At 42.7% G+C, this 26,995-nt stretch overlaps 1 protein-coding gene across 1 annotated transcript in view; it reads left to right on the forward strand.

The window, feature by feature from the left end:
- The window catches only part of ptprga (protein tyrosine phosphatase receptor type Ga), a gene marked incomplete at its 5' end in the record, with an annotated part of 120,600 nt that extends 97,325 nt beyond the window's left edge, over nucleotides 1–23,275 (forward strand). The window contains 14 exons of the mRNA XM_056232857.1: nucleotides 9,397–9,493; nucleotides 10,274–10,356; nucleotides 10,450–10,584; nucleotides 10,671–10,805; nucleotides 14,114–14,286; nucleotides 14,370–14,505; nucleotides 14,582–14,728; nucleotides 15,437–15,530; nucleotides 15,818–15,894; nucleotides 17,420–17,548; nucleotides 17,744–17,890; nucleotides 19,051–19,193; nucleotides 21,903–22,038; nucleotides 22,986–23,275. Coding sequence (XP_056088832.1) covers nucleotides 9,397–9,493; nucleotides 10,274–10,356; nucleotides 10,450–10,584; nucleotides 10,671–10,805; nucleotides 14,114–14,286; nucleotides 14,370–14,505; nucleotides 14,582–14,728; nucleotides 15,437–15,530; nucleotides 15,818–15,894; nucleotides 17,420–17,548; nucleotides 17,744–17,890; nucleotides 19,051–19,193; nucleotides 21,903–22,038; nucleotides 22,986–23,132 — 1,779 coding nt within the window. The remainder of the gene's footprint in view (nucleotides 1–9,396; nucleotides 9,494–10,273; nucleotides 10,357–10,449; nucleotides 10,585–10,670; nucleotides 10,806–14,113; nucleotides 14,287–14,369; nucleotides 14,506–14,581; nucleotides 14,729–15,436; nucleotides 15,531–15,817; nucleotides 15,895–17,419; nucleotides 17,549–17,743; nucleotides 17,891–19,050; nucleotides 19,194–21,902; nucleotides 22,039–22,985) is intronic.
- Nucleotides 23,276–26,995: the final 3,720 nt, after the last annotated feature.

A 26,995-nucleotide genomic window follows, 5' to 3' on the forward strand; every position in this document is an offset into this window, starting at 1 on the left:
GTGCTTCTGCTGACAGGTCTGAGAACAGCTCGTGTGGTTCCTCGGCCTCGCTGCAGTGCTTCTGTTGACAGGTCTGAGAACAGCTCGTGTGGTTCCTCGGCCTCGCTGCAGTGCTTCTGTTGACAGGTCTGAGAACAGCTCGTGTGGTTCCTCGGCCTCGCTGCGGTGCTTCTGCTGACAGGTCTGAGAACAGCTCGTGTGGTTCCTCGGCCTCGCTGCAGTGCTTCTGTTGACAGGTCTGAGAACAGCTCGTGTGGTTCCTCGGCCTCGCTGCAGTGCTTCTGTTGACAGGTCTGAGAACAGCTCGTGTGGTTCCTCGGCCTCGCTGCAGTGCTTCTGTTGACAGGTCTGAGAACAGCTCGTGTGGTTCCTCGGCCTCGCTGCAGTGCTTCTGCTGACAGGTCTGAGAACAGCTCGTGTGGTTCCTCGGCCTCGCTGCAGTGCTTCTGCTGACAGGTCTGAGAACAGCTCGTGTGGTTCCTCGGCCTCGCTGCAGTGCTTCTGCTGACAGGTCTGAGAACAGCTCGTGTGGTTCCTCGGCCTCGCTGCGGTGCTTCTGCTGACAGGTCTGAGAACAGCTCGTGTGGTTCCTCGGCCTCGCTGCAGTGCTTCTGCTGACAGGTCTGAGAACAGCTCGTGTGGTTCCTCGGCCTCGCTGCAGTGCTTCTGCTGACAGGTCTGAGAACAGCTCGTGTGGTTCCTCGGCCTCGCTGCAGTGCTTCTGCTGACAGGTCTGAGAACAGCTCGTGTGGTTCCTCGGCCTCGCTGCAGTGCTTCTGTTGACAGGTCTGAGAACAGCTCGTGTGGTTCCTCGGCCTCGCTGCAGTGCTTCTGCTGACAGGTCTGAGAACAGCTCGTGTGGTTCCTCGGCCTCGCTGCAGTGCTTCTGCTGACAGGTCTGAGAACAGCTCGTGTGGTTCCTCGGCCTCGCTGCAGTGCTTCTGCTGACAGGTCTGAGAACAGCTCGTGTGGTTCCTCGGCCTCGCTGCGGTGCTTCTGTTGACAGGTCTGAGAACAGCTCGTGTGGTTCCTCGGCCTCGCTGCGGTGCTTCTGTTGACAGGTCTGAGAACAGCTCGTGTGGTTCCTCGGCCTCGCTGCGGCTCGTGTGGTTCCTCGCCTCGCTGCTGTGCTTCTGCTGACAGGTTGTGAGAACAGCCTCGTGTGGTTCCTCGCCTAGCTGCAGTGCTTCCTGCTGACAGGTCTGAGAACTGCCGTGTGGTTCCTCGGCCTCGCTGCAGTCTTCAGCTGACAGGTCTGAGAACAGCTCGTGTGGTTCCTCCGGCCTCGCTTTGCAGTGCTTTCTGCCGGACAGGTCTGAGAACAGCTCGTGTGGTTCCTCGGCCTCGCTGCAGTGCTTCTGCTGACAGGTCTGAGAACAGCTCGTGTGGTTCCTCGGCCTCGCTGCAGTGCTTCTGCTGACAGGTCTGAGAACAGCTCGTGTGGTTCCTCGGCCTCGCTGCAGTGCTTCTGCTGACAGGTCTGAGAACAGCTCGTGTGGTTCCTCGGCCTCGCTGCAGTGCTTCTGCTGACAGGTCTGAGAACAGCTCGTGTGGTTCCTCGGCCTCGCTGCAGTGCTTCTGCTGACAGGTCTGAGAACAGCTCGTGTGGTTCCTCGGCCTCGCTGCAGTGCTTCTGCTGACAGGTCTGAGAACAGCTCGTGTGGTTCCTCGGCCTCGCTGCAGTGCTTCTGCTGACAGGTCTGAGAACAGCTCGTGTGGTTCCTCGGCCTCGCTGCAGTGCTTCTGCTGACAGGTCTGAGAACAGCTCGTGTGGTTCCTCGGCCTCGCTGCAGTGCTTCTGCTGACAGGTCTGAGAACAGCTCGTGTGGTTCCTCGGCCTCGCTGCAGTGCTTCTGCTGACAGGTCTGAGAACAGCTCGTGTGGTTCCTCGGCCTCGCTGCAGGTGCTTCTGCTGACAGGTCTGAGAACAGCTCGTGTGGTTCCTCGGCCTCGCTGCAGTGCTTCTGCTGACAGGTCTGAGAACAGCTCGTGTGGTTCCTCGGCCTCGCTGCGGTGCTTCTGCTGACAGGTCTGAGAACAGCTCGTGTGGTTCCTCGGCCTCGCTGCAGTGCTTCTGCTGACAGGTCTGAGAACAGCTCGTGTGGTTCCTCGGCCTCGCTGCAGTGCTTCTGCTGACAGGTCTGAGAACAGCTCGTGTGGTTCCTCGGCCTCGCTGCGGTGCTTCTGCTGACAGGTCTGAGAACAGCTCGTGTGGTTCCTCGGCCTCGCTGCAGTGCTTCTGCTGACAGGTCTGAGAACAGCTCGTGTGGTTCCTCGGCCTCGCTGCAGTGCTTCTGCTGACAGGTCTGAGAACAGCTCGTGTGGTTCCTCGGCCTCGCTGCAGTGCTTCTGCTGACAGGTCTGAGAACAGCTCGTGTGGTTCCTCGGCCTCGCTGCAGTGCTTCTGCTGACAGGTCTGAGAACAGCTCGTGTGGTTCCTCGGCCTCGCTGCAGGTGCTTCTGCTGACAGGTCTGAGAACAGCTCGTGTGGTTCCTCGGCCTCGCTGCAGTGCTTCTGCTGACAGGTCTGAGAACAGCTCGTGTGGTTCCTCGGCCTCGCTGCAGTGCTTCTGCTGACAGGTCTGAGAACAGCTCGTGTGGTTCCTCGGCCTCGCTGCAGTGCTTCTGCTGACAGGTCTGAGGAACAGCTCGTGTGGGTTCCTCGGCCTCGCTGCAGTGCTTCTGCTGACAGGTCTGAGAACAGCTCGTGTGGTTCCTCGGCCTCGCTGCAGTGCTTCTGCTGACAGGTCTGAGAACAGCTCGTGTGGTTCCTCGGCCTCGCTGCAGTGCTTCTGCTGACAGGTCTGAGAACAGCTCGTGTGGTTCCTCGGCCTCGCTGCAGTGCTTCTGCTGACAGGTCTGAGAACAGCTCGTGTGGTTCCTCGGCCTCGCTGCAGTGCTTCTGCTGACAGGTCTGAGAACAGCTCGTGTGGTTCCTCGGCCTCGCTGCAGTGCTTCTGCTGACAGGTCTGAGAACAGCTCGTGTGGTTCCTCGGCCTCGCTGCAGTGCTTCTGCTGACAGGTCTGAGAACAGCTCGTGTGGTTCCTCGGCCTCGCTGCAGTGCTTCTGCTGACAGGTCTGAGAACAGCTCGTGTGGTTCCTCGGCCTCGCTGCAGTGCTTCTGCTGACAGGTCTGAGAACAGCTCGTGTGGTTCCTCGGCCTCGCTGCAGTGCTTCTGTTGACAGGTCTGAGAACAGCTCGTGTGGTTCCTCGGCCTCGCTGCAGTGCTTCTGCTGACAGGTCTGAGAACAGCTCGTGTGGTTCCTCGGCCTCGCTGCAGTGCTTCTGCTGACAGGTCTGAGAACAGCTCGTGTGGTTCCTCGGCCTCGCTGCAGTGCTTCTGTTGACAGGTCTGAGAACAGCTCGTGTGGTTCCTCGGCCTCGCTGCAGTGCTTCTGTTGACAGGTCTGAGAACAGCTCGTGTGGTTCCTCGGCCTCGCTGCAGTGCTTCTGCTGACAGGTCTGAGAACAGCTCGTGTGGTTCCTCGGCCTCGCTGCAGTGCTTCTGCTGACAGGTCTGAGAACAGCTCGTGTGGTTCCTCGGCCTCGCTGCAGTGCTTCTGCTGACAGGTCTGAGAACAGCTCGTGTGGTTCCTCGGCCTCGCTGCAGTGCTTCTGCTGACAGGTCTGAGAACAGCTCGTGTGGTTCCTCGGCCTCGCTGCAGTGCTTCTGCTGACAGGTCTGAGAACAGCTCGTGTGGTTCCTCGGCCTCGCTGCAGTGCTTCTGCTGACAGGTCTGAGAACAGCTCGTGTGGTTCCTCGGCCTCGCTGCAGTGCTTCTGCTGACAGGTCTGAGAACAGCTCGTGTGGTTCCTCGGCCTCGCTGCAGTGCTTCTGCTGACAGGTCTGAGAACAGCTCGTGTGGTTCCTCGGCCTCGCTGCGGTGCTTCTGCTGACAGGTCTGAGAACAGCTCGTGTGGTTCCTCGGCCTCGCTGCGGTGCTTCTGCTGACAGGTCTGAGAACAGCTCGTGTGGTTCCTCGGCCTCGCTGCTGTGCTTCTGCTGACAGGTCTGAGAACAGCTCGTGTGGTTCCTCGGCCTCGCTGCGGTGCTTCTGCTGACAGGTCTGAGAACAGCTCGTGTGGTTCCTCGGCCTCGCTGCGGTGCTTCTGCTGACAGGTCTGAGAACAGCTCGTGTGGTTCCTCGGCCTCGCTGCAGGTGCTTCTGTTGACAGGTCTGAGAACAGCTCGTGTGGTTCCTCGGCCTCGCTGCGAGTGCTTCTGCTGACAGGTCTGAGAACAGCTCGTGTGGTTCCTCGGCCTCGCTGCAGTGCTTCTGCTGACAGGTCTGAGAACAGCTCGTGTGGTTCCTCGGCCTCGCTGCAGTGCTTCTGCTGACAGGTCTGAGAACAGCTCGTGTGGTTCCTCGGCCTCGCTGCGGTGCTTCTGCTGACAGGTCTGAGAACAGCTCGTGTGGTTCCTCGGCCTCGCTGCAGTGCTTCTGTTGACAGGTCTGAGAACAGCTCGTGTGGTTCCTCGGCCTCGCTGCGGTGCTTCTGCTGACAGGTCTGAGAACAGCTCGTGTGGTTCCTCGCCTCGCTGCAGTGCTTCTGCTGACAGGTCTGAGAACAGCTCGTGTGGTTCCTCGGCCTCGCTGCGGTGCTTCTGCTGACAGGTCTGAGAACAGCTCGTGTGGTTCCTCGGCCTCGCTGCAGTGCTTCTGCTGACAGGTCTGAGAACAGCTCGTGTGGTTCGCTCGGGCCTCGCTCGCGCGTGCTTCTGTTGACAGGTCTGAGAACAGCTCGTGTGGTTCCTCGGCCTCGCTGCAGTGCTTCTGCTGACAGGTCTGAGAACAGCTCGTGTGGTTCCTCGGCCTCGCTGCAGTGCTTCTGCTGACAGGTCTGAGAACAGCTCGTGTGGTTCCTCGGCCTCGCTGCAGTGCTTCTGTTGACAGGTCTGAGAACAGCTCGTGTGGTTCCTCGGCCTCGCTGCGGTGCTTCTGCTGACAGGTCTGAGAACAGCTCGTGTGGTTCCTCGGCCTCGCTGCAGTGCTTCTGCTGACAGGTCTGAGAACAGCTCGTGTGGTTCCTCGGCCTCGCTGCGGTGCTTCTGCTGACAGGTCTGAGAACAGCTCGTGTGGTTCCTCGGCCTCGCTGCAGTGCTTCTGCTGACAGGTCTGAGAACAGCTCGTGTGGTTCCTCGGCCTCGCTGCGGTGCTTCTGTTGACAGGTCTGAGAACAGCTCGTGTGGTTCCTCGGCCTCGCTGCGGTGCTTCTGCTGACAGGTCTGAGAACAGCTCGTGTGGTTCCTCGGCCTCGCTGCAGTGCTTCTGTTGACAGGTCTGAGAACAGCTCGTGTGGTTCCTCGGCCTCGCTGCAGTGCTTCTGCTGACAGGTCTGAGAACAGCTCGTGTGGTTCCTCGGCCTCGCTGCAGTGCTTCTGCTGACAGGTCTGAGAACAGCTCGTGTGGTTCCTCGGCCTCGCTGCAGTGCTTCTGTTTGACAGGTCTGAGAACAGCTCGTGCAGATGTTGGTTTTTGGCAGCTGGCTGTACAGGACAAGCCAGTTGAACTCAGCCTGTGTGAGAATGAATTAGGCCATCTGAACGCTGGCATCTTTTTCACACCGAGTTTGGCCTGTCTCTGCTGTGTGTGTGTTAGTGCGGCGCAGAAGCCAGAAAACCACAACAACATTCTGTCTGACTAATGTGATGGCAGTTTGTACAAGGATGACTGGTAATTAGTTAACCATTGAGTCTCGGGCCACAGCGTCTGCTGGTGCTTTCAGTTGCACAGGTGAATATCAATGAACGATCTCAAATGTTTGGCAACCGATGATCGCCTGCAGGTCAGAGCTGTGCGCGCACACACACACACACACACACACACACATGCTGGGTTTATTGTGTCCTCTGTGGATCAGGAATCTGAAGTATCCTGATGTTCTGGAGGTCTAGCTTTGGCCGTGCACACATTACTACATTTTTACTCAGATGCGTTGACAAATGTTTGAGGTCGTAGACAAAATTGATTGTTTTTACCAATCATGAATGATTTAAATATAAGCAGTTCAGCGAAACAATCTGAGCCGGTCTTCAGTTGAAAGTATGCACCACAAACACTACCTGCTTTTATTTATTTTTATTTCATTTCATTTATTTTTACAAGCTTGCTTAATGATTTATTTATTCTTTCATTTCATTTTATTTTATAATAAATATTGAGATTATGTGGGTGCAAAAATACTCAGATTTTATTTTTAAAAATCATGATTTTATACTAATTTTTATTTGTAAAATCATGTCTTTATGTATAAATTATACAGATTTTGCTTAAATATGTGGCCCGGCTAATTTTAGTTAGTTTAGTTAATCTTATATTTAAAACATAAAAAATTAAAACGAATATATATTTAATAATTCATTTTGGAAGTTACTTAACTTAACTTAGCTTAACTTAGCTTAGCTTAGCTTAGCTTTGCTTTGCTTAACATAGCTTAACGTAACGTAACTTAACTTAATTACATTATTAATAGCTTGCTTTGATAGGTTGGAAAACTCTTTAAGTAGTTTAGTTCAAAGTTAATCTTATATTTAAAACATTAAAAATTAAAACAATTATATACTTAAAAATTCATTTCGGAAGTTTAAATTAAATTAAAAGCATGTTTTATTTTTAAGCACCTTCATTTTTCAGAATATATTTGTTTAATTAATCAAAATATCAAAGAAAACTTTGAATTGATTGACAGCCCTATTGTTTTTGCCACGCACCTGTTAGTAAGTACAGTCCAGAACACTGTGTGAATGTAGCTTATGTCTGTTGTGTTTGTCAAAATGGAAAGGAAAATCTTTGCATTTAGTTTCAAAGTAGGTCTTCTACTTTCCCTCGTTCGGAGAAGAGAATGAGTGGAGGAGAGAAGGGGAGGTGTGTGGGCCGCTAGGGTTCCTCTGAGGGCCTTGGCCCCTTTGTTCCTCAGAAAGTGTGTGCCCGCGCTCATGTGGGCTTGATGGACATGGGGAAGTGGTTCCAGGGGGGTTTCTGGCGCTGTTTCCCCTCAATGATTCCTCTGTGGTTCCTGACCCCTCTCTCTCGCCTCCACGACTCGAGCAGAGAAGAAGAGGGGGGACAGCTGAGCCAAACCCCCTTTGGACGGAGCCCCCAGGCCCCTGACAAGTGGCTTTGTGCAACAGGGGCCGAAACAAGAAGCACTGGCTGGGGTGGCAGTGATCATGGGAGCCAGGAGGAGGGGGGGGGGGGGGGGCTTGGCCTGGACAGGCACAGGGATTATATGCGGCCCGGGCATGAGAGTTTGGGGGGGGGGGGACTCAAAGGGAAAAAAGCAAGAGGACACTTGGAGAAGTTTGGCATTCAGCTGAAACCGGAGAGAAGAGTGAATGGAGAACACCAGAGAGGAAGACCGAGTCTGAGAAATACACTGGAGGACATGCTTATTTCCTTCTGTAGTTTAATTGTAGTTTTGTGTTATTTATTTAGTTTTAATGCTGTAAGACAAAACATAAAATCAATCATTTTTGTCTTTTATAAAAATGTGAATGGTTCCTCAGCCTCTTTTATGATAATATCAACTCTTTTAAGATGTTATTTAATTGATATTTTAATAAGGTAAAATTACCAAATAATATAATAGCCTGACAACATAATAACTGCACAGCCAAATAGATATTTAGAAATTATTTTAGACTGTTGTTGTAAGTAATATACAGCCTTTCTAATGTCTTAGCAACAAAAAACAATTGAATCTTATTCTGGTCAGTGTTAATGGAATAGTAAATAGCAAATAATGAATACGCTAACAATGTTTAGTTCCCAGGTGCTCTTATAATGTTAATAAACGGAAGATGGCTGTATGGACGTCAGTAATCAATACTATACAAACAATGTCTTGTTTTGATCTTTTGCTTAATTAATACAAATAATCCAAGCACATCATTATAATTTGGAGGATTGAATTCATATATAAGATTGAATTTGTTCATTAAGATGTAAGATTTCCTGTACCACATAACCCTCAGCACCAGACACTGATTAAATTATTCCAAATAAAAATGCCTTTAACCCATTCTAGAGTTTTTGAAATAGGACATTTATTCACAGACATCAACAAATCAATAAACAGATATTTGATATTTACTAAGATAACATTACATTCATTTCCTGACACTGAATTGTACAGTTTAACAAGGACATTTGGTCAATAAACACAAACTTCTCTGTTGTCTTGATGTTCTCTTCATGTGATGCTGTACATCGAGATGTTCTCAGGGTGAACTGGACTTTCAGCCTCCTCGTCTAGTTCACGTCTCATTTCCCAGCAGGCTTTGCGGTTTACTTGTTTTGCATTCAGATAATGGAAAGCACACTTTTCATCATCCAATCAATTCCCAATGTAACTGTTTTCTTTTTGAATACTTTTTCACTGAAGGAAGTAAAATGGGTTACATCACATATGACATCACAGGTCACATGAACAGAACTGACCATCCTCACATAAATGCTGACTTTATCCTGAGAGCTTGTGTGAAGGAGCAGCTCTTCTCAGAATGTGAGCGGGGGTTAGTTCAGGTGCAGGTAACCAGAAACCACACAGGTGTGTGTGTGTGTGTGTGTGTGTGTGTGTGTGTGTGTGTGTGTGTGTGTGTGTGTGTGTGTGTGTGTGTGTGTGTGTGTGTGTGTGTGTGTGTGTGTGTGTGTGTGTGTGTGTGCAGAGGAGAGAGTCATTGAGAACAGCCCCTGGCAGATCTCGTGGTTTTAAACGGCCGTGTCCACACACCCTCCAAACGCTATACAAACACACACTAATGCACACGCAGCCAATTCCTGTTTTCTGGTACGTCACTGAAACGTCTCAAGGTTTTGGTTGTTAACAGACTGCGTCATGTGTTTATTGAGAGATCTGTTAACAGCCTCAGGATGATGGCAGTGCTGAACTGCATGATCCCTGCAAACTAGAGACAATTTGTGTAAATGCACAGTAATTGTATGTCACGTGTAACAATGCATGAATATCATTGTATTAGAGAACAAACTGTAAAAGCAAATTATAAAAACAATCAAAATGAATCCAAAAAGTATTTGATCACTTTTAGGTTCATGTAGTCGTTAATGTGTTGGACTACATCATCTACATAAATTCTATTAGATGAATCACTTGTTAAGCATCTGATGAATGAATAAATGTAAATGTAAACTTCACCGGTGGTAATCTATGTGAACTTGAGGAACACTGAAAATCACCTTTTTTGTTAAAAAAAAAAGTAAAAGCTTAAAGGATCATTTGTTTGCAGACGCCACTTGGTTTGAGTTTTGGGGGAAATTACATTTCTTTCTTTCCTGCTCTGTAAATGTTATGTGTATGAAAAAGAGTTTTTTGTATGATGAAAAAAATGAAAATGAGATGTGTGTGTGTGTGTGTGTGTGTGTGTGTGTTGTAGGAAGTGCAGCGCTGCACGGCAGACATGAAGATCACATCAGAACACTCCAATCATCCGGACAACAAGCACAAGAACAGATACATCAACATCATAGCCTGTGAGTCTTTCTATGAAATGCACACATACGGTAGGGGTCCAAAAGTCTGAGGCCACCTGTGAAAATTCTTCTATTTCTATCTCTCTACAAATTTGATTATAGCAGGGATGCATTAATTTGATCTAAAATGACAGTTAATACATTTATAATGTTAAAAAAGATTTCTGTATCAAATCAATCTTGTTCTTTGGAACTTTCAATTCATCAAAGAATCCTGAAAAAAAAATGGTTTCATGGTTTCCACAGGAATATGAAGCAGCACAACTCTTTTCAACATTGATAATAATAATAAATGTTTCTTGAGCAGCAAATCAGTATATTAAAATGATTTCTGAAGGATCATGTGACACTGAACACTGGAGTAATGATGCTGAAAATCAGCTTTGATCACAAGAATAAATACATTTTAAAATAGAAAACATTCAATTTAAATTGTAATAATATGTCAAAATACGATTGTTTTTTTACTGTGCTTTTGATCAACTAAATGCAGCCTTGGTAAACTTAAGAGATTTCTTTCAAAAACATAAACAAATCTTCCCAAATGTTTGAAGCACTGTACATTTCCAGCATTGTCCCGTTTGCTTTAATGACAGAAGCTGCATGATGAGGATCTTGTTATCTTACATATTATGAGAATGTGAGCATTTTGTGCTTCATTGGAGGCAATATTTGGTCATAATGTTTCCACAGTTTTGTTTGCATGTTTGCATCCATATTTTGACTGTAGGTCAGACATCAGACGTGTCTCTCACTGTCCATCTCTCTTTCTTCCTCCAGACGACCACAGCCGAGTGAAGCTCAGGCCTCTGGCAGGCAAAGACTCCAAACACAGTGACTACATCAATGCCAACTATGTGGATGTGAGTGATGTCTGCAGATGTGAGGGCTTCAGTAGCTGTGAGGAATAACTTGACTGTGTGTGATGTATATTTCTGTATCTCTCTCCTCTACAGGGCTACAATAAACCCAAGGCCTACGTCGCCGCTCAGGGTCCTCTCAAATCCACGTTTGAAGACTTCTGGCGGATGGTGTGGGAACAGAACACCGGCATTATAGTCATGATCACTAACCTGGTGGAGAAAGGCAGAGTGAGTTATGACAACCATTACAATTAACAATCATTCGTTCCATATGGCCTCTTTAAACGTGTCCCCTTTTCGTGTGCATCTCACAGAGAAAATGCGACCAGTATTGGCCGACAGAGAACAGTGAGGAATATGGTAATATTGTGGTGACGCTGAAGAGAACCAAAGTTATGGCGTGCTACACACTCCGCATCTTCACTATCAGAAACACCAAAGTAAAGAAGGTAACCATTTTTCAATTCGCCTGCCTCTCTCACGCTACTTAAACCAAAAAAACACGGTAACGCTTCCTTTTACAGTCCTGTTACCCATGTACTTACTATATACGTATTATAGTAATTACAATTACTGGGTAATAACTAGGTACTAACCCTGAACCTACCCCTAACCCATGTACTTACCTTATATTAGCAGTACTTTCTAGGTAAGTACACGTAAGTACTGTACTGTAAAATGAAGCGTTACCAAAAACACACTGATCATAAAATGGATCATTCAACAAAATGGGTGCCATTATTTACTACGTACGTTTAAAAAAATCACTTTTTAAGTTAATTAACCAATTAACTTTTGGTTAATTGGTTAATATAGACAATTTTTGAAACGCTATGAACAAAAAGCCAGTATTCATTTTTTACCTTTCCCCACCCATGTATTTCCAACCTCTCCTTGTTCTATTAGCAAATACTCAATTTGATGAACATAAAATGGAAATACATAGGTTGACAGGCAGGTACATTTACATACAATAGTCATTTAGCAGACGCTTTTATCCAAAGCGACTTACAAATGATGAGAGCAATAGAAGCAGTGAAACTAACAATAGGACAACAATATGCAAGTGCTGTGACCAGTCCCAGTTTAGTCTAACGCAGTAAACGTCAATTATTTTTGTTTTTTAACCGAATGCAATGATTAGAAAAAAATTTTTTGGTCCTGAGACTTCCACAGAAGATATATGTATTTTTTATATATATATATTTAGACCACTTCCATTATTGGTTGCTATCAGGCTGTGAGAGTTTCAGCCAGTTTAACAAAAAGTGTTTATGAAAAACATCGCCTGCCCTTACATTTAAACATTGAAAACCTTGTTACCATGATTTAGACTCTATGAAGCACCTTATAGTTTCACAAGTTTGACCACAAGACTTGTTTGTTAAATGTGTGTTAAAGGTACAATATGTAAGAATTTTGTACTAAAATATCCAAAAATCACTTGCACAGTGTGATATATTTCCTGCAGTTGTGTACTTACAATATCCCAAAAGTCTCCAAAGATTTTTTATTTCAGAGAAATTCCCATTTTAAATAAGTGGCCATCCGGGAAATAAAACTCGCCTGTCAATGACGCAATCTCGCGCTATCCTCGGTTTACGCTCGTACTGCCATATCCATGATGTAACCATGGCGACAGACGTGGACAACTGCGTAGTGCGTAACGTTTAGCGGCACGCAGTTCTTGTTTCTTTCAAACATAGACCATGGCGAGCAGACTTTGGGACAGACAAGGAGAACTAAAATGAGGATCAACATCAGCGTGGTGTTTTTGAGATGCCGAGAGCTAGCGTCCGCGACTAACTTGGACTCGACAGAACTTCACGAGTCACGACAGCTTTATTAGACAGGTGAGCTAATGTACATAAAACAAATCAATGTAATATAACAGCTAAACATGATGAAATGTTAGAATATGGTCAGTATGTTATTCTAATGTTGATCTAGCTTACTGCTAGTTTCGTATAGCAAACGAACTAACACGTAGAATAACATTATAACTTTCAACACACATTTAAATGCCGTTTAGTGTGATAGTGTAATGTTAGACCGTGTGAAGCAGCGCTGCGTTACCTCACAAGTTTAATTTGTCTAATAAGCTGACCTGTGTGAGTAATCCAGCACTCGCGGGTTCGGTAGAATTAAATGTCCTAATTCCTTTATATCCGCGGGACTCGCGTGTGATATCTGTCTCTATAGCAATCGCGACCTGCTTCATACCACTGTAATGTTAAAAAACATGAATGTTTGCACTCATCCATAAACATTATTAGATCCAACAGCTTGACAGCAAGTCCCATCATTCAGCTCATCACTGCGTCATCAACCTACGCCTTTGTTATTGTAGGAAACTGCGCCCTCTTGTGGCGAAAAAAACCTACATATTGTGCCTTTAAATTAAACTGTCAAACCTGTTACCCTGTTTTGATTTGTTTTTCCTTCATGAGGGGTCCTAAGTTCTCAATTAAAGTACATTTAGCTTGAGATGGTATAATGTGTCATATCAGTTGTTTCTTCTTTTATGTATTCAGTGTTTGATATATAGTTTGATAAACTGTTTCTTGGTTCCCCATATTAGTCCCTCATTGTTCTCACCTGTGTCTTGGTAATCCAGGTCCCTGTGAATATAAGCCCCAGTGTTTGGTGTGTTGGGTTGTCAGTTGTTTGTAGTGTTCCTGCCCTGTGTGTTCCTCGGTTCCTGTTTGCTTTGCTTGTTAAATATCCTGCATTAGTTCCTCTTCTCCTCATGCCGTCCTTGCTCCCCTGTTACACAATGCCATTTAACACTTAAAAACAATCTTTGTTTATTATTCAGATAGATATAGCTTTATAAACATCCATTTTAAAATCACCTCATCAAACTGGAAAAGGCACTCATCTAATAGTAATTATGCATGGTTTGACCTGTGTGAAGGATTGTGGTTGAGCATTAAAAGCCAGAGAGAAAAGTCTTAAGGAGCTTATGCAGGTCCTGGCCTTCACAGCGTCAGTGAGAGTGATCTGCTTTCTCTGTAAATCTCCTTCATAATACGCAGTCACACCAAGGCCACCGGTGGCAAAGAAATAAGGCTCTTTTTATGGCAGCCTGTTAGATTTGAGCTTAGGTGACAATTTTTTTATGCCACAAGGAAAAGTGCATGTATGGTAATGTATGGTTTTAAAAAAGCTGACAGGCTTCAGTACTGCAAGTTTGAATGTCAAGTAAGGGTTATTTGAAGATAGTTATTAATCTGGTGTTTGGGTTTAATGACTGTCAGATACAATTGCGCAAAAGCATCCTTTTTTCGCTACTTGCTAGGGCCAAGTTTCTGAAAATATCCTCAAAAATGTAGTAAAAAATAACTGACTTAAGGGATAATTCTCACTAGTATAATTTTTTTTAATAAATGGGTCAGTGTTGCAAATATAATAAGGCTTTGGTTAGTAAATATGAAATGCAATGTCAGTTTAGCATGTATCCTGGAGGGGGTTGTTTGTTTTGCTTTGCTTTGCTTTGTTTGTTTGTTTTTACTTTGTTTTTGTTTTTGGAGGGGGTTGTCTTTTTTTTTTTTTTTTTGGGGGGGGGGGGGGGGGGGGGGTTTGGGGGGGTGTCTTTTTTGTTTTGTTTTGTTTTGCTTTTTGTGTCTCGATTTGTTTTGTTTCTCAATTTGGATTATTTTAAAAACAGCAGACGTCTGTGTTCTTCTTCTTCTTTGTCGTTTCACGCTGAAGAGTCATGTGTAGTTGTGAGACTTTGGTCTGTGTGTGTTTGCAGGGTCAGAAGGGAAACACTAAGGGCCGTCAGAGTGAGAGAACAGTCCTGCAGTATCACTACACTCAGTGGCCGGATATGGGTGTCCCCGAGTACACGTTACCTGTGCTCACCTTCGTCAGGAGGTCCTCTGCCGCACAGACTCCAGAGATGGGCCCCATGCTGGTACACTGCAGGTAACACACACACACACACTTCCACTGCCTCATTTAATGGCTAAAGAGAGCAGTTTTACATGTTATTCATGTGTTTTCCGCAGCGCTGGTGTGGGCAGGACAGGAACTTACATTGTGATTGACAGCATGCTACAACAGCTGAAGGATAAAGGCTCAGTCAATGTGCTGGGTTTCCTCAAACATATACGAACTCAGAGAAACTACCTGGTCCAAACGGAGGTGAGCCAGCAGTCCAAATCTGTCCTGCTTGTTTGTGTCATCTAGCACGTCTCTTATTAAGCTCTCTGCTGTTTAGGAGCAGTATATTTTCATCCACGATGCCTTGATGGAAGCCATTCTTGGTAAGGAAACCGAGGTGCCCTCCGGTCAGCTGCACAGTTACGTCAACAGCATCCTGACGCCGGGGCCAGGGGCCAAAACACGACTAGAGAAGCAGTTCAAGGTGGGGACTGTCTCTTTCCTTATGCAAAGGCATTTTGACAAGCCATTTCCGTCCAAGCTGATTGCAGAACTGCTATGCGCGATACAATTTTAGCATATCAGAAGATATTTTTAATGCACATTTATGCGGAGAAGAATTTTGAATGAAATTGGTTCACTTTTATCGCTTAATACTTCATCATTTCATACCTGGTTTGCACACTGTGACTTACAGCCCAAGTCTGACAGGTTCTGTGTGGGTAAAGTGTGTGATATGTGCTCTGCTCGAGTTTCATGAATTTATCAAATGTTTTATTGAGCCTTGAAATTCTGACTTTTTATGGTTCTGTTTGGTTTGGCTTTAAAACCTGAATATAAATCCTCATCATGTTTTCTTTGGTAGGCTACGACTGCGGGGCATGCGAGTTACAAAGATTGGATGAATCTTTTGTTTTGTTTGTTTTGTGTTTTAACTAAATCTTATGTTTTGTTAAAAATAAAACGGTTCAGTTCGTTGTTGTTGTTTTTTTCCTTGGGTTTTTTTTTTTTCTTTTTCCTTTTTTGGTTTTTGTTTTGTTTATTGAGCCCTGAAATTCTCTGTGTCTGGTACATAGACTGCAACTGGACATATTTCCTTCCTGTTGAATTCTAAAGGTCGGCTTTGTCTTATGTGATGTATTCCTGCTACTTTGAAATAAAGAACAAAATATAATTCTTCCTTTATGTACAGTTGGTGACTCAGTGCAATGCAAGATTTGTGGAGTGCTTCAGTGCTCAGAAAGAATGCAACAAAGAGAAGAACCGCAACTCTTCTGTTGTCCCCTGTGAGTAACATAAACTAAAATATGGAAGACAATTAAGGTTTATTAGCATTAAAGCAGCTGATGCCACCTAAATGTAATTGCACAATCAATTGGTTTATTGCTTATTGTGTACTGTGGTGTCTTTTTTATTCTTTTTCTCATACCTTGGCCCTTTATGATAATTATCTTTACTAATATTCTAGTATCCAAATTGCAACACATATTTCAAACACAGTTTGAGCTAATGAGATCACATCCCTGACCTGCTCCTATTCTGCATCCTGATTGGCTGTTTTTGTCCCTCTCAGCGGAACGAGCACGAGTTGGTCTCGCACCGTTGCCTGGAATGAAAGGCACTGATTACATCAATGCGTCTTATATAATGGTGAGTACTCAACACCCCCCCACAGTTAAACATTAACCTGTACTGGATTTCAAATTAGCACTCGGTGTTCTGGGAAAATCTGTTTCACGGTTGTAAGAATGAACATTTGATGTAATGTTGCACTGTGCACTGGTTTTGTGCACACTTTTTTTTCAAATGGTATAGAAAAGGGTTTATACGTGGCTTAACCCCTTCGCTGTCACCCCCCTTTTTGAGAATGGGGGTTAAAATGCACTATTCAAACTTCAAAATGGTTGTAATTCAAGAATGCTTTGGAATATAGACCCAAGTTTGGTCTTGTTTTAAAAGTAACACTCAGCAGATTTTTGCTGAAGTGAAGTGAAAACACTTCAAAAAATGAAAGTATGAAAAAGTTATGGAAGTTTAAATTTACAGTAAATCAAATATACTGTACTATATATTTTTTATTTTATAAAAAATACATATTTTACTAAATATTTTTTACTCTAAAATTACTGTAAAATCAAAGCCATATATCTAACCAAGTTGTGTTCCAAATTTGAAGTTGATATCACAAAAAATTTAAGTTCCCACGAGATTTTGTTTAGGCGTAGTACCAAAAATAGCCACCGGGTGACATACATTCCATTGAATTTAGTTGTACACATTCCGCCTTAACAAATTAATACATTTCTGTCCAAATATCAATTCTGTCACAAAATCTGGAACCTTGAGACTCAGACCTTTCTGTCAATATGTGTTTTGTCAGGATTAGAAAAGGTTTTGATCATAAATTATGAAATATAATGATGCCCAAAAGGGGAGGAGCCTGATAAAATAATTTAGAGTACCGTTTCGCAACGTTCAATTTCAAAATTGTTTTCACAGGATGAAATCTGAGTTTGTAAGCTTTCAAATGATACCTAATTTATGATAACTACTAAAACATGTGATGTAATAAAAAAAGGCGATAAAAAAGATAATATTATATTTTAGAGGATAATATATATATATTATACTTTTTAGAGGATAATATTATATGATAATTTTTTATTGAAAAATACTAGATTATATGTTTTATTAATGAACTTTTAGCATGAAAACCAAAGTTTCAATTATTAAAGGTGTGTGCGTCAAATTTTTGTGACAAAGGTCAGAACTCCTGTTATGATGCAGATTTTTTTGAGGTGCACTCTTGTCAAAAATTCATCGGTTACTCTTCCTACATAATTTGTAGCAAAAAAACAGCAGTCAAATATCTATTTAGGAGTCTTAGACCTTTCCAACCATATATAGTTTGTCATAAGTAGATTAGGATTTAATAGTAATATAGCGAAGTAAAGTTAGGCGTCCCGTATACGGGGCGGTGACAGTTAAGATGACAGGACAGGACTTCACATTGTAGTTAAGCATTTTTAACTACTAATTAGTGATATCCTAAGCCTTAAGGCTATTGTTTAAGTGACTGAAATGAACTAACTAAATACTGCCTGTTGTACACTGAAAGCTAAAATAATTGATTGGTCCATTTGTTTTTTGAACGTTTTCTTACTACTACTACTAGGGCTACTGCCGGAGCAATGAGTTCATCATTACCCAGCATCCCTTGCCTCACACCACTAAAGACTTCTGGAGGATGATCTGGGACCACAACGCTCAAATCATCGTCATGTTACCAGACAACCAGGGCCTGGTGGGTATTCAGGAGCTTCTGTAGAGTTCGCTGTTGCCTTGAGTGATGGGAGCTCAAGTTAATGTTATAGGCTGTGCTCCTCGAGGTCAGCTGATGTCTGAGCGGGGAATTATGGGAATTGGTTGTAAGAGCATCAGTCTTTCTGGAAGTCTCTGATTACTCTGTGCTGATGCTCACTCACGTGTGCTCCCGCAGGCGGAGGATGAGTTTGTGTATTGGCCGAGTCGAGAGGAAGCCATGAACTGCGAGGCGTTTACAGTCACGCTTATCAGTAAAGACAGACTCTGTCTCTCCAATGAAGAGCAAATCATCATTCATGACTTCATCCTGGAGGCCACACAGGTCTGTGTTTGGAGGAAAAGATGTGGATTGAAACTGTGTAGAATATATAAATAACAATTGTATGTATTTCGTCTAATATTATGTTACTGTGTATATAATATAATATTGTAAAATTAATTTCGCATGTTTATTATAATATCATTAATTATATTTAACTATAATTGATATTAAATAATTATTAATATGCACTACCTTTCAATGTTTTGTGTCGGTAAGATGTTTAATGTTTCTGAAGGAAGTCTATGGCCCTGTTTACACCTGGTATTAAGATGTGTTCTGGTCGATCGGATCACAAGTGGACGAGGGAGACTCATTCACGTTCACACCTGGAGTTTTAATACGTCTCTTTTGTCCACTTTCAAACACTTTGTCCTGATTTCTTCGAGGGCAGGGTCTATGGGCGGGTAAATGTGTGTGTTTTTTCAGATCTTTCGATCTAATGGACAAGAAAAGCTCGCGTAATTCACATTTGAACGCGTTCAGAGACGACAGAAAAACATCCGGAGAGCATCAGCTTTTGTTTCTGCTCTTACAGCATCAAGACCAGCCGAACGCTGTGAGTGTGTGTTAGAAATCAGGAGTGCTGAGAGAACATTGTGCTTGGTACATTTCCATCTTCAAACCAAACTTGGGTCTTCAGCCGACAAAGTGTAAATCCCGTCTGGCTAGCGCTCTTCCCGTAATGTTTACGCATTAGGTCAGTAGGCGGACAGTTGTTGGTCTTTTGTGGCTGTTTGAACACATTCGACCACATAAGCGGTTACTCTGCGAAAGCAATCCGGTCAAATACGTTTTCGACTACATCTGAAAGTGGGCAAACTTAAAGTGTTTTAGACCCCGTTTACACCTGTATTTGGCGTCGTCCACTTGTGATCCAATCAACCAAAACGCATCTTAATACCTATTATGCTCAACAAGGCTGCATTTATTGAATCAAAAAAATACAGTGCATACACTAATTGTGAAATATTGTTTCATTTTTAATATATTTAAGAATGTAATCTATTTCTGTGATGGCAAAGCTTCAGTGTCTGAAAATAATTTGGTGTTCAAGAAACATTTATTATTATTATCTATGTTGAAAACAGTTAGTGGAAATGGTGGTACTTTTTTTTTCTTTTCTTTTTTTAAACAATCTCTCTCTTCCTTGCTCTCTTTAGGATGATTATGTTTTAGAAGTTCGTCATTTTCAGTGCCCCAAATGGCCAAACCCTGACGCTCCCATTAGCAGCACCTTTGAGCTCATCAACGTCATCAAAGAAGAGGCCATGACCAGAGATGGACCCACTATAGTGCATGATGAGTAAGTAATGCTCTTTCAATGTACAGTTTGGCTTAGATAACCTGTAAAAGCCTGATAACCGCCTCTGGCTTTAGGGGCTGGAGTGAGAGAATTCACAATTTGCATACTAACTGTCTGATATAGTATGTGGCATGTCAGAAATTGAACATACTGCAAAAAAGTTTCATGTTTTGTGACTTGCTTCATATGTATGCACTTATCATCGCTAGCAGACATAAGCAAATTCAGCCTTACAAATTCTCAAACTTTTGATACGTCAGCTTTTTTTGGCCATCCTTCATGTTCAGCTCCTTCTAGAAATGTGATGGAGGCAGTCTCAATTTTCACTGAGTGGAAACGAAAGGCCTTCCTTTTCGAGACTACAAAGAGTTCACATTCCTTCAAGCCAGAAGTAGCTCTCTGTCAAACACCAGGGAGACGGCGAGCGCAGAAATAACTCCACAGGAGAGCCAGATCTTTGCTTCTGTCAACACTTCTGGAGGAGGAGCATTTGACAGACTAGCATATCTTCACCGCTAATGAAGGCAATGCTAATTAAGACTGCCATCTTTTGGAAAGCTCTTAGCGGTGATACCATAGTAACATTACACATTTTGAAAAGCTCAATTAGTCTGCCATGTTTATCAGATGAGGCAAGCTAACCACATTAACATAAGGAATGAACATGAAGGGGCCATTGTTAGTCGTTTTGTTGCAATGTGATGTCTGTTGAAATGAAGGAATACTCGTTAGAGCTAATTGGATCACAGCACCTTAGTGTGTCAAACAATAGAAACAGTAATGGATTCGATTCCCATAGACTTATATATAGTGTTTATGGTGGGAGACGTTGCACAAGAACATTAGATGAAATGAGACAGAAAATGGCCTGTACCATGATCTATAGAAAGGAATCTATAATATAAAAAGAAACTAGAACTTTGGAATTTGGTGAATTGGAATAAATTACACTGTTTTATGTAAATATGGTTATGGTTATATTTATTTGTTTTAATTATTTATTTATTTATTTTATTATTATTATTTTATTTATTTATTTAGATGCTTGGTTGAATTTATTTCTTTTTTTCCATTTTTTTAATTGAAATAAATAAATACTACACTACACAGTTTCATGAGAACATAAAGGTCTTAAAGTAATAACTAAAATGTCCTCATGCACATTCTTTGTCATATTTTGCATGATTTTATATATATATATATTTGATTAAAAACTTGAAAAACTTCAAAGACAAAGGACAAAAATGAGAAATGTTGCTTCGGTAACTAACTGAAATAAATAAGTTTAAGTAAAAGCTCTAAAATTTAAAACTGAAATAAAATTAAATTAAACCTAAATAATTTTTTTTTTTTTTTTAAATACAAATGACAAATGCATATAACAAAATTACTAAACAAACTAAAATTGATTGAATGAAAACTGAAAATATAAAAATAAAAGCTAATTTAAATATTAATAAATACTAAAATAGTATATAAATAATATTAAGAAACCCTGTTTGACATCACCAATCGCACATTTTTAACCTCATCCTTTAACCCCATAGACACAACATGTCATGTTCCAGTCAGTTGTCAATGAAACAATAATAGAAATAAAAGTCGGGCCCTACACTTTATTTCTTGTTTAATATTTTTTAAACTTGGCATATGACACATTATAAGGCTTTACTCACACTAGGCGATCTGAACCGTGCTGGAGGACGTTTGACCCCAAAAGTCTGGTTCATTTTCCTAGTGTGATCGCTGCGCACGGTGCCCTGGCCTCGGGTGCAGGACGCGTGTAGTGTGATCGCACTACAAACCCATTAACAGCGTTAGTTTTTTTATCGTGCGATTAACGGTCTTTTTGGCCTAGCAAACTTTGTAGTTTTTTTTCACATGCTTTTGCAACAGGACGCGGCGCTACGCTGTGAAACCCATTCATTTCAATGGCTTGCGCCGCGCGAGGACGTTTTGTTGCTTCGTCGACCAAAGCGGATCTAGCTAGACCGGGAACAAAACAACAGGCACGCCGCACACACTTGTTTGGGCTTGCGAGCCGGCCAAATAGTAGGTTAACGTTACGCTTTGAGTGGATGACGAGCGCGAGACGCCGAAATGGATGCCAATAAGATTCTGAATGGAAAGTTCACTTTTAAAAAGTTGCCAAATGGTTCCATTGACGAGACCAAAGTGATCTGTGTGTCGTTGTGACCTGAGCTATCATCATCGCAGCGCGTCCAGTCTGAAACACCACTTGATGATGGCCAAGCACACACACACACACACACACACACACACGCACACGCACACGCACACACACACACACACACACACTGATGCGAATCCTCCGCCCCCTCGTCAATATCAGGACCTCGTCAGTATTTCTTTCACCCTTTTATTGATGGACAGTGTTACACTGTGTGAGAGATTATTTGCTCCAAGTGAGAATGTTAGTGTGAAATTGAACACAGTATATGCCAGTGTTGTTTTCAATAAAAAACATTTGCACAAAGCAAGCCGATCCACTTTTCCATGTTGATAAGAGCATTAAAATGAGAAAAAATAATGGGACAAAAAGAAATCAAGAGACATTTAGAATAGATAAAAATGTGCGATTAATCGCGAGTTGACTATGACATTAATCCGATTAATCGCGATTAAATATTTTAATCGTTTGACAGCACTAGTTTCTATATTATGATGTAAATGTTTGTGTGTGGACAGGTTTGGTGCAGTGTCTGCTGGGATGTTATGTGCTCTCACCACACTGTCACAGCAGCTGGAGAGTGAAGGAGCGGTGGGCGTCTATCAGGTGGCCAAGATGATCAACCTCATGAGACCAGGGGTCTTTACCGACATTGTAAGTGTTTATATTGAGCTTTATATAATTATACTGGTCATATTTAAAGGTTTAGTTCACACACACACACACACAAACCTTAATGACTTTATTTCTTCTACAGAAAGGAACCTCTGGCTGGGTGAATTTAATTTGCCAGTAAATTGACACTCACTTTAATGCTTAATAAGGCATTACAATTTTTACCAAAACGAAATTGATGGGGGAAAACATTTTGGAAACAAATTAGTAGCAACATTTTATTAATTTGTTTCGAAACAAATTAATAAAATGTTGCCACTAATTTGTTCGCACAACGTATTAATTTGTTCCCAAATTGCAACAAATTAGTACAACGTGGTCACGATTCGGCCAAACCGAGGGAACAAATTAATCAAATGTGGCCACAAATCCGTTCACACGACTTATTCATTCTCGAATTACAACACATTTGTACGATGTAAAACAAATTAGTAAAATGTGTCCAAAAAATTAATTCCCACAGCATATTCATTCGTTCCTGAATTAGAATGAATTAGTACAATGTTGTCTTCATTCGTTCTTAATTTGTGGCCACAATATAATTTTTTTCTTCTGGATGTTATGCGCGGGATCATATTATTTTAACAGTGAAGCTGTGATCCCTCATATACCATTCAGCACTTCACACTCCAGTCCAATATGTGACGGAAATGTTCAATGTTCTTCTAACATTTCTACACACAAACATAAAAGTTGTGTTTCTGCCACCTACTGGACTGGAGGGAGAAGGAGGGAGCAGAGCCATATCTACAGACCAGAATTCCATAGAGAACGTCCTAGTCAAATCAGGCATCACTTTTTAGTTTTGTTTATTGCTTTCAGAAAATGTAAAAATCTAGTTTTCTAAAGGAAACATTCGTTTTCTCCAAAGCGTCCCTCTATGCCCCATTCTATAGTCATGTTTGATGTCTCCCTCTGTTTTTCAGGAACAGTACCAGTACCTTTACAAAGCTATGCTCAGCCTGATAAGCACGAAAGAGAACGGATCCAGCCCCATGTCCCTGGACAGGAACGGCAGTATGGCCATGTCTGACGAATCGGACCCGGCTGAAAGCATGGAGTCCCTCGTCTGAAGCCCCCGAAGAGGCACTTAATCTAACTTTGTAAAACTTCAAGGACTAAGACAGACTTTTTCTGAGGCCTTTTTTGCCAGAACTCTTGGTTAAAAGAATAACCTGATTACTTTTTTACACTGATAAAAAGTTTTTGATATTTATTTTTTCGCCATTTTATGTCTTAATGTTATCCTACTGAACATTTGCACCGACGTTTTTTGAGTTCACAACAAACAAAACAAAATGAAACACAGTTCTGTCTAGTTTGCACTATGAAACTATCAGTGTTACTGCCTACCCCAGCATCTCGACCTCGTCAGTCTCTCTCGCTCACCTGAGCTCTCACTGTCACGCCCTTGTTTTGACATTCCATAATAAAGCTGCTCTCCGAAGATTGCGAAATGACCGCCACAGACGAAAAACGCTTTTCCACGCACACCTCAGAAGCTGGAAAAAGAGATTAATCCCACATCCAACTTGCGAAGACTCACCACAAAACGTCAGATTCACAGATGAAAGACCATATGAGTAATATGGACTGTTAGTTTTGGTTTGTTTATTTGCTTTCGCACCCCAAATAGTAGTCTATTCATTATGCTTCTAGTTAAACCCATATTTACTTTCGAAAAGGTGGTATTAAAACAGCTACTGTGAACTTTTGTATGATTCATATTCTGCTTTTAATATATATGAATATATGGTATATCATGATAACTTGTGCTTTTGTAAATGTCACAGTCACTGCGCTCGGTTGAAGGACCCCCAGAGCTCTTGACTTCTCTAGCACCCCCTGCTGGTTTGATTTCTCCATTGCTTTATGCTGCAAGCTGCTACTTGTGTCACTTGAGTGCAACCGGACAGGTAATGATATCATGTGACGCATTACCTATGGACTCATAATGTAGGAGTTAATTCTGTTATTTGCCCACTTCATTTTGTAATTTTATACTCCTCTACTTTGTCCTTTTTTTTATATATATATTTCTCTGTCACAAGCCGTCCCATCACTTTGAGAATAATGTATACAAGTCTCTCGATGCCTTCTGTACAGTCTCATTTCACCTCGGCAGGTGTGTGTATGTGTGTGTGTGATATAGGTGTGTGTATGTGTTTGGTATTGACTGGTTTTACTAGAAACCTATAGACTCTGTCTAAACATTTCTTCACTAAACAGACTTCTTACAGTATCGAAGATCCTCAGATACGCTAGGAAAGACGGTTACTGTAATATCATAAACTGTTCTCTCATGCAGGATGCAGCACAAAGGCCTTGCTAAAGTAACATTAGAATCAGTCTTTAAAAGAAAACAGGGGACCCGTGATTCATTAATTTTTACCAAAGACTAAACTGTCATTCACTTCATTCAAGAAACACGTGGGAAAGTTTTTATTTTTATTGTTGGGTAAAGCAGTTTTAAAAAGAATGTTTTTGGAAAAAGGATGATTCCACAGGCAAAATAATGTTTTATGTTTTTTCTTTTTTCTTTCTAGTTTGTCTTTGTCAAAATTGTTCCACTAAAAATGTTTGTTTCACTGGTCACCTTTATTTTTGTTTGTTTTTTATGTTGCAAGTGAATGAGAATGTATACTATTACTGATTTCTTTTGAAGAAGAAAGCTGTTGAATTTTTGTTTGTCTTTTGAAATGCTTTAGAAAGATGGAAATCGTTATGCTGTTAAGATGGAGAAGACCAACATTGAAGGTGTTTATTCTGTTAATGTCTTGTTTCTCCTAAGAAGGAGGCCGAAAAATGAAGTCATATCTCTCCAACATTTGGGGTAATATTCTGACTGATATTCCGTACATCACGTAAGGTCATTGGAGATGACAAGCTGCATTTCTAAATCTGTTCTTACCTGTATGCCCTGTGGTGTCCCCTTTTTTCCCTTTTCTTGCCCTAACATTATTTGTGGGTTGCATTTGCAAATATATTTACATTATCATGTACATATCTTTTGTTGCTTCATTAACCCATCGCTCTCTGAAAGCTTTGTATCCTGGCATATAGTCGCAAACTTTATATTTTCATATAAATCAACTTTATTTGTTTTTAGTTTTGTGTTTAGTTCTCATATTGATGGTTAACACAAAATGTCCCCAGATCCTTCAGAAGGTGGCTGATGACATCATATTCCAAACACACTCACAACAATCATAAACTAAGGCAGTGATTGTGTTTCTTTGTTTTCCCCCCTTTGAATCTAAATAAAATCTGTTTCATAGTCCAGAAGTGCAATAGAATAGCTCTTGTAAGAATAATTCCCCCATACAAAGCAGGTGGGTGTCACCATCATATCCTCTTTTTGTAATCTGGAATAACACACAAAGGAAATTTTTCTCTTGGTTTTTTGTTTTTTTTGTTTTGTTTTTTTTCTCTCTCTTTTTTTTCTTTTGTTGAAAGATATATCAAAGCATTCTATTATAGTGTTATTTAATATGTAAATTGTATTGCTATACATAAAATAAAATATGAGTTTTGATGTACTTTAAGTAAATCTCCATGTTGTACATTGTGTGGAGTGAGTCTATGCTGCTTGATATTTGTTATTTGTATTTGATTGCTTCTTTACAATGGTGTTGTAGTCAAGAGACCGAGATCAAGTCAAGACCGAGATCAAGTCAAGACTAAGACCAGTGTCTGTTGAGACCAAGACAAGACCAAGACTTTGTGGGGTTGGGACCAAGACGAGACCAAGACTTTGAGGGGTTAAGACAAGACCAAGATTTTGAGGGGTCGGGACCAAGACGAGACCAAGACTTTGAGGGGGTTGGGACCAAGACGAGACCAAGACTTTGAGGGGTTGGGACCAAGACAAGACCAAGACTTTGTGGGGTTGGGACCAAGACGAGACCAAGACTTTGAGGGGTTGAGACCAAGATCAGTGTGTGTTGAGACCAAGACCAAGACTTTGAGGGGTTGGGACCAAGACGAGACCAAGACTTTGAGGGGTTGAGATCAAGATCAGTGTGTGTTGAGACCAAGACAAGACCAAGACTTGAGGGGTTGAGACCAAGACTTGGGGGGTTGAGATCAAGATCAGTGTGTGTTGAGACCAAGACAAGACCAAGACTTTGAGGGGTTGAGACCAAGACTTGAGGGGTTGAGATCAAGATCAGTGTGTGTTGAGACCAAGACCAAGACTTTGAGGGGTTGAGACCAAGACAAGACCAAGACTTTGAGGGGTTGAGACCAAGACAAGACCAAGATTTTGAGGGGTTGAGACCAAGATCAGTGTGTGTTGAGACCAAGACCAAGACTTTGAGGGGTTGAGACCAAGACAAGACCAAGACTTTGAGGGGTTGAGACCAAGACTTGAGGGGTTGAGATCAAGATCAGTGTGTGTTGAGACCAAGACAAGACCTAGACTTTGAGGGGTTGAGACCAAGATCAGTGTGTGTTGAGACCAAGACCAAGACTTTGAGGGGTTGGGACCAAGAGAAGACAAAGACTTTGAGGGGTTGAGACCAAGACTTTGAGGGGTTGGGACCAAGACTTTGAGGGGTTGAGACCAAGACTTTGAGGGGTTGGGACCAAGACTTTGAGGGGTTGAGACCAAGACTTTGAAGGGTTGAGATCAAGATCAGTGTGTGTTGAGACCAAGACAAGACCAAGACTTTGAGGGGTTGAGACCAAGACTTGAGGGGTTGAGATCAAGATCAGTGTGTGTTGAGACCAAGCCAAGACCAAGACTTTGAGGGGTTGAGACCAAGACTTGAGGGGTTGAGATCAAGATCAGTGTGTGTTGAGACCAAGACAAGACCAAGACTTTGAGGGGTTGAGACCAAGATCAGTGTGTGTTGAGACCAAGACCAAGACTTTGAGGGGTTGGGACCAAGACTTTGCGGGGTTGAGACCAAGAGAAGACAAAGACTTTGAGGGG

The sequence above is a fragment of the Rhinichthys klamathensis genome, unplaced genomic scaffold, assembly GCF_029890125.1.
Source record: "Rhinichthys klamathensis goyatoka isolate OS25496 unplaced genomic scaffold, OSU_Roscu_1.1 h1tg000357l_1, whole genome shotgun sequence".
Lineage (NCBI taxonomy): Eukaryota > Metazoa > Chordata > Actinopteri > Cypriniformes > Leuciscidae > Rhinichthys > Rhinichthys klamathensis.